We start from the raw sequence: 6,858 nt of genomic DNA, 5'->3' as shown, positions 1-6,858 counted from the left end.
CATGTTGCTATTTCATCATAATTACTATATTAAAATTTGTGAGTCAAGGCAAGCAGGAATCATGAACAAAAAATGAAAACAAACACAGATTAAAGAAAGAAGAAATTAGCATGGTTATAAGAGTATTGGGAGACTAAAATAACTATTTTGCTCATCACATTTGAACATAATTGTTTGAGATTTTATGCTGGAAAAACTTTATGAAATTTGTACAAATTGTTTAGAATCTTGAAGAAGCAAAAGTCACAAATCCATGATTAAGTAAGAAGGGGGAAAGAAAGAAAAGTTGAAGGCTCTGAGGACAGAGAAGCTAACCAGTCTCACGAGAGTAAATATCAAGGACCTAAAAAAAAATTTTTTTATTGACGACTTCGTTCTCTTTTAGGATAATTATTAAGGACCATTTAAAAGTTTTTCTCTTAAAAAAAATTATTTTATCTTCTTATAAATTATATCTTTAGAATATAATATAGTTAAATTTTTTTAACCTAAATATTTTTAAAAATGTATAAAATTGTGCTTTATTTTCATGTGTGCTTTTAATTAGGGTTTATCTAATTTGTATTCCGAAGACACATGTAATATTAAATTAAGAAAATTTTTATTAAAAATTTAAAAAATTTAAATTTTTAACATATTTATTTTATATTTATGATAAAAAAATTAATAACTTATATTATTAGGCTCAGTTTGGGTAAAGAGCTTAATTAAGTTCTTTTTTAAAAAATAGCTTAAACAATAATGACTATATTAAAAATAGCTTATAAATAAGTTATTTTGTATTTGAATTTTTAGTTCTAAAAGTATTTATTTTATAGAAATGTAATAAAAAATAATAGTATTGTGAGAGAATTTATTTTTTTAAACTTCTCTATAAACTTTTAAATAACTTCTTAAAAAATTATAATTTAATTTTAAAAATTATACTAAATATTAATATTATTATTTTTTATAAATCAATAGCTCAAAAAAATTATTTTTACAGCTTTCAAATAGAGGTTTGGTAATCTTATGACACATGTGAGAAAAAGCCCTTTTAATTATTACCCTTGGCATTGGTGTTTCAATTAAATTTCATTTGATTACTACAAATCTATAATTAATGCAAAAATGAAAACACAGATTATTTAATCAGATTAAATTAAAATTTTTAATACAACCTTGGAAGATTATTACATTACACAGATTGTGTCCTGGTAAGATGTCATCTTTATTATTATTTTTAATAATTTTTAAAAGGCTTAAATTTTCTGGTTCGGCATGGAAGCACTAGAAGGCGATGACCATTGAAATTGAACCAGCCCTCAATTTTGTAACTTCCGTTTTCCCATATGCGACTTTCATTTAATTTTTCATCTTGTTACTCTATTATTATTATTATTACATCTTAACATATGATTAATTTAATATTAAAATAATAGCGTATAAATCGAACATAATAAGGCAAGGAAGGAAGAAAAATCAGAACAAGAAACCAAAGTCCTTTCACTTTCCAAACCGTGTGGTGTGCCTTTTGAGTTTTGACTGTTTACGAGGACGACGACGACCATTCCCTGCGCTTCTTCAGGTCTTCTTCAATGCCTTCTCTTCCCCTTTCTTCCCTATTCCCTTCTCAATTCACTTCCTCTTCCCCTTGTTCCTTTTATTTCTGATCCTGGATTAGTTGATTTTGCAGTTGAGTTGGTTCTGCTTGTTGATTTTGATGCATTCTTGAATTTTTGAGGGCGAATGAATGTTTTGGAGCTGATTTGATTGCTTGGTTTTACCAATTCAGCAAGCACCGTTGAAGTTGTTTGACCCAGCACTTGCACAGATTCAATACTGAAATTAAAGAAAATTGAATAAAGGTTTGGTCTTGTTGTTCTGTTAATGCTGATTATTAGTTCTTATTTCCGGTAATTGCTTTATTCCGTGGTTGCTATGGTTTTGCTCCCACCAAGCTGAAACAAGCTTCCAAGGGGCGTTCAATTTTGTGAAGCCTTGCTGAGAATCTTCAGGAACCTAACTTTGATTGGATTTTGTTTTATTGGTGTGAAGGTTCATTGGGTATTGAAAAATTATACTTTTGGTAACTGAATCCCTGCAAACCTGTTTTTACTTTTTATTTGTAATTCATGGAGTTATGGGGGATTTTAGGATAACTTCGACTTCGTCGATGCTAATTATGTTTGCTAAAGAGCTGTAGGGTTGGGATGGGCTGTGAAATATCGAAAGCATGCTGCTGGGGCGCCCGAGATGATCAAGTTCCAGAGGCACAAATTGTTCGTAAGTGATCTACATTTGTCTCTGCTTTTTAACGTTCTTGCTATTCTTAGGAGTGATTGTAATTTCTGAGTTTGTATTTCCTGCTCAGAAAATGAAGATAGAATTGAGGGCAGTGACTTGCCGCAGTTTCGAGAGTACACAATTGATCAGCTCAGGAAGGCTACATCCGGATTTGCAGTAGAAAATATAGTTTCTGAGCATGGAGAAAAGGCACCAAATGTGGTCTATAAAGGGAAACTTGAAAACCAAATGCGAATAGCTGTCAAACGGTTCAACAAATTAGCCTGGCCAGATGCACAGCAATTTATGGTAATCTGTCCTTTTATGTGCTTACACTATGTGATTTTTAATAAGTGTGATTTTTAATAAGTTATTGTTATAAGTGATACCCTTTTGCATTTTAACGAAGTTACATTTTCTCTTTCTGGTTTCAGCAGAATGGTGGTAATTGTTAGTTTGCTTTCTACACAGGCTTTTGTTGTCTTTGCTTAGGAATGTTTCTTTATCTTGGATAAATAAATATAAGACATGAATCAGTGCCACAATTATCATCCATGAAACTTTTTTTTTTGCATGCATGTGATTTTTCATTTGTCATAGACACTTTATATGTGACCTGTGTGACAGACAAGATCTATCAAAATAACAAAATTAACCTGTCCAGAGATTTTGCGTTCGAAACTTATATTTTTCACATGGTGAATGATGTGTTTTTCCCCCTTCTGAAATGCGCTTTCAATTATTTGTTTGCTAAAGAACCTTCTTTATATCCTTCAGGGGGAGGCCAGAGCTGTAGGTCAGCTAAGGAACCATAGATTGGTAAATCTCCTTGGATGTTGCTGTGACGGTGATGAAAGGTTGCTTGTCGCAGAATTTATGCCCAATGAGACTTTGGCAAAGCACTTGTTTCATTGTACGTAACTGTCTAGCAACCAACTCACTTTTGCCTGGATTAGCTTTAGCATGCCCTAGGTTATATTCTAAATGCAATTCTCATCCAAGTAGTGACCTAAAAGCAACTAGTTTTCTTTTGACAATTGTTTGTGCATGTATGTAGGGGAAACTCAGCCGATGAAATGGGCAATGCGACTGAGAGTTGCCTTTCACCTTGCCCAAGCTTTGGAGTACTGTACCAGCAGGGGACGTGCACTATATCATGACCTAAATGCTTACAGAGTTCTTTTTGATGATGTAAGTTTATTTTCCTTTGTTTGTGTTGCAATTGGTATTGCTAAGGGGATGTTGGGGATGGTGCTTAAAAGATGCACATATTAATGTAATCCTATTTAAAGCTTTATTTTTATACAATATAGAGTATATATAAAGTATACAACTGGAAGATGGAAGGAACTGACCAAAACCCTTTTCTCCGAGCCAGAATAGTATGAATTCTGTTGACGTTCCTTTTTTTTTTCCCTTTTTCAGGAATACAATCCTAAACTTTCATGCTTTGGTCTGATGAAAAACAGTCGAGATGGGAAAAGTTATAGTACGAATTTGGCATTTACGCCGCCTGAGTATCTGAGGACAGGTACTTTCTTTGACAAAATATGCTACTTTTCAGGATGTTGATCATGTCTGTGACCTTGTTGGGTGGTACTAATAGTCATGACCCTATCGGTTTTATCATCTAGCTTAGTATGACCGATGTATATAATAGAGAGTATTCATTGTCAGTCATTGTATTCACTTTGTGTCTGCCTTCTGCTTCCTTGATTATACAGGTAGAGTTACTCCAGAGAGTGTAACTTATAGCTTTGGGACCCTTTTACTTGACCTTCTTAGTGGAAAACATATTCCTCCAAGCCATGTAAGTTTCTTATGTTGCAAAAGTCTGAAGCAGTGAGTATAGATTATGATATTTTTTGTTCATCAAATTTTTTTTAAATTTTGCAGGCTCTTGATCTGATTAGGGACCGGAATGTTACGACACTAACAGACTCTTGTCTAGTGGGACAATTTTCAACTGATGAGGGGACGGAATTAGTGCGTCTAGCCTCTCGATGTTTACAAGCTGAACCGCGAGAGCGACCTAATCCAAAGTCATTGGTTGCTGCTTTAATACCTCTACAGAAAGATTCCGAGGTAAGTTGACAATTGTCTTAGAAGCCTTTTTTTCCCCTTTCCAGCACTTAGAACTGAGATCCTATTCTAGTAAGCTGAAATTGGCCCTGGATTTTTTTTTATTTTTTTAGGTTTCTTCTCTTGCGCTGATGGGCATACCAGATGGTGCTGCTGCCTTTCCCCTTACTCCACTTGGTGAAGCATGTCAGCGAATGGATCTGACTGCCATACATGAGGTGTTGGAGAAACTTGGGTATAAAGATGACGAGGGTGCAGCAACTGAGGTATAGCTTTTGGTCTTTTGATATTCAATTCTCGTCATTTCTGGTCTTTGAAATGTATTGGTTTTCATTATGCTTTTCACGTATGTATTGTGCTTGATCTAACTTTTGATGCTAGATTGATTGACTGAGTTGCCCACTTTCCAACTTTCTCCATCACTAACTTAATTTTGTTTTTCTATCAACTAGCTTTCGTTTCAAATGTGGACCAACCAGATGCAGGAAACATTGAACTCAAAGAAGAAGGGTGATGCTGCTTTTCGGCAAAAGGATTTTAGAACCGCAATTGATAGCTATACACAGGTTAGTAAGTTGCTTGGTTCTGAAGTTTATTACACTGAAGAATATGTATTTTATATATTGATGTATGGATATTTTAAATATTCTCTCTATGTATACACATTGGAGCAATTAAGATTAGAAGCTGATGGTTTGGTTCTGTAATGCAGTTCATTGATGTTGGAACCATGGTTTCCCCAACGGTCTATGCACGACGTAGTCTGTGCTATCTCATTAGCAGCATGCCGGAGGAGGCGCTTAAAGATGCATCACAGGCACAATCAATATCTCCTGTTTGGCACATAGCATCCTATCTACAAGCTGCTTGTCTCTTTGCGCTGGGCAGGGAAGCGGAGGCTCGAGTAGCCCTTAAAGAGGCCTCTTCAATTGAAACCAAAAAGAACACAAACTAGTTTACAATGTTCCCTTAAAAACCGTTGTTTTCCCTGTGACTGATGATAGGTTCCTTACATATAGTACACATGCTGGTTTCTCAATGTTTGGGCAACATGACATGACTGGTTCGTCATTCTTTTGCACAGACAGGCTTAAGGGTCACCACAGAATTATAGTGTCTATTTGCATTTTAGGGTTATTTTGGTGTTTATAAAGAGTCATGGTTAGAAGTAACTCTGTGAGTTATGTCGGCATTTGTTGGGTAACTGGCAAATGCTATTTGATATGCTTTTTTGTAATTTAATGTACAGAACAATTGGTCATGGCTATCGTGTCAACATGAAATAGGCTCTCTTTTTGTATCTAATATATGCATATAGATATTCTTTGAATCTTTATTCGGTTACATTTAATCAGAAATTAGTACTGTCTTTGTTTCTACTTTATAAACTCTATGATAGCACCTTTCTTATCTTAGAGAATCTCATACTTTGCTTCTTCCTTATTTTATTGAACGTGCATTATTAAATGTGAATAAAGGATCGTCATGATAGCGATACAATATCTATTAGGCTGATTTTGAAGGAACACTTGTGCTGAAGGCATTAGTTCTTTTCTATTTATGGTAGCACCTGTTAACTGGAGAATGAAAATAGGGGCCACGTAAAATGTAGAAGGAAAGTGAGCAATTTAAAAGGGCCCTACCGGGTTCGAACCGGAAAGTGAGCAATTTAAAAGGGCCCTACCGGGTTCGAACCGGTGACCTCTTGATCTGCAGTCAAATGCTCTACCACTGAGCTAAGAACCCATATTATTTTAAATTCTTGTTTTTTGATATATGTTTTCAATTCACTACTATGTGAGTACCATTAAACGTAATCAATTAAATGTTTCAATATATAAGAAATTGAAAATTTAATTAAATGTCTAATAATTTTAAATGCTACTCTATCATAAATTATTTTGAGTTACTAATTAAACAAATCATAGTAATAATCCTTTTTTATTTATTTAAAAGGAAGAGAAAGAATAATATTTTTTCGACTAACTATAGTTTATAACTATATTATTAAAATAATATTTATAAAATAACAATTGTTCATACCCTGCCCCAATAATAAAGGCCCAGGATCCAAGCAAAGAAGCTCAACCCAAAGGGTTGGCCCTCACCCAGTATCAGCCTTCATCCCAAGAAGTCGGTACTGAACACGACCTGCTCCAAAGAAGTCGGATACGAGGGTTAGCTGGCAGATAACACTCATTCGAATGAGTAACTGCCCCTAGAAACTCTCTAACCACTTCATAGAGCCATATCTTAACCTCCCTAAGATATGGGAACGGTTATCCACCTAAAAAGGTGGCACTACTTCAACGGTGGTTATTGGTTCACCACTATAAATACACTTACACCATTCAGGTATCTCTAAGTTCCAATACTCTCTAACCTGCTCACACTCTTGCTAACTTAGGCATCGGAGTGTCTTTGCAGGTACCACCCCCCATTCATTCACACGAACAAGTCGGACGGAGGAACACCGAGTAACGGATTCACTCAAAAGCCACCTCCTTCATA

General features: G+C 34.8%; 1 protein-coding gene and 1 non-coding gene across 3 annotated transcripts; one reads left to right on the top strand and one right to left on the bottom strand.

The window, feature by feature from the left end:
• Positions 1 to 1,419: 1,419 nt before the first annotated feature.
• LOC112732761 (serine/threonine-protein kinase BSK7) lies at positions 1,420 to 5,726 on the top strand. Of its 2 annotated transcripts, none has more exons than XM_029291677.2 (12): positions 1,420 to 1,567; positions 1,676 to 1,847; positions 2,186 to 2,265; positions 2,354 to 2,574; positions 3,043 to 3,178; positions 3,323 to 3,456; positions 3,691 to 3,796; positions 3,990 to 4,075; positions 4,162 to 4,350; positions 4,461 to 4,613; positions 4,800 to 4,913; positions 5,060 to 5,726. In XM_029291677.2, exons 3-12 carry the CDS (start codon positions 2,193 to 2,195, stop codon positions 5,300 to 5,302), a joined length of 1,455 nt encoding a protein of 484 aa, XP_029147510.1. In that variant the 5' UTR covers positions 1,420 to 1,567; positions 1,676 to 1,847; positions 2,186 to 2,192; the 3' UTR covers positions 5,303 to 5,726. The 2 variants fall into 2 exon arrangements, with proteins under 2 accessions (XP_029147510.1, XP_025637326.1); XM_025781541.3 differs by having other exon boundaries at positions 2,178 to 2,265.
• A 295-nt stretch (positions 5,727 to 6,021) lies between these two features.
• Positions 6,022 to 6,093, bottom strand: TRNAC-GCA (transfer RNA cysteine (anticodon GCA)). The gene has a single exon. It is a non-coding gene; the product is annotated as a tRNA-Cys (tRNA).
• Between the last annotated feature and the right edge of the window lie 765 nt (positions 6,094 to 6,858).

The sequence above is a fragment of the Arachis hypogaea genome, chromosome 13 (genome assembly GCF_003086295.3).
Source record: "Arachis hypogaea cultivar Tifrunner chromosome 13, arahy.Tifrunner.gnm2.J5K5, whole genome shotgun sequence".
NCBI classification, from domain to species: Eukaryota; Viridiplantae; Streptophyta; class Magnoliopsida; order Fabales; family Fabaceae; genus Arachis; species Arachis hypogaea.
This window is presented reverse-complemented; position numbering and strand designations above follow the sequence as displayed.

Excerpts from the sequence above, each read along its gene's own strand:
- LOC112732761 (XM_029291677.2), top strand. The coding sequence starts at position 2,193 with ATGGGCTGTGAAATATCGAAAGCATGCTGCTGGGGCGCCCGAGATGAT. Across the intron at positions 4,351-4,460 it reads CTCTACAGAAAGATTCCGAG|GTTTCTTCTCTTGCGCTGAT; the intron begins GTAAGTTGACAA and ends TTATTTTTTTAG. Across the intron at positions 4,914-5,059 it reads CAATTGATAGCTATACACAG|TTCATTGATGTTGGAACCAT; the intron begins GTTAGTAAGTTG and ends TCTGTAATGCAG.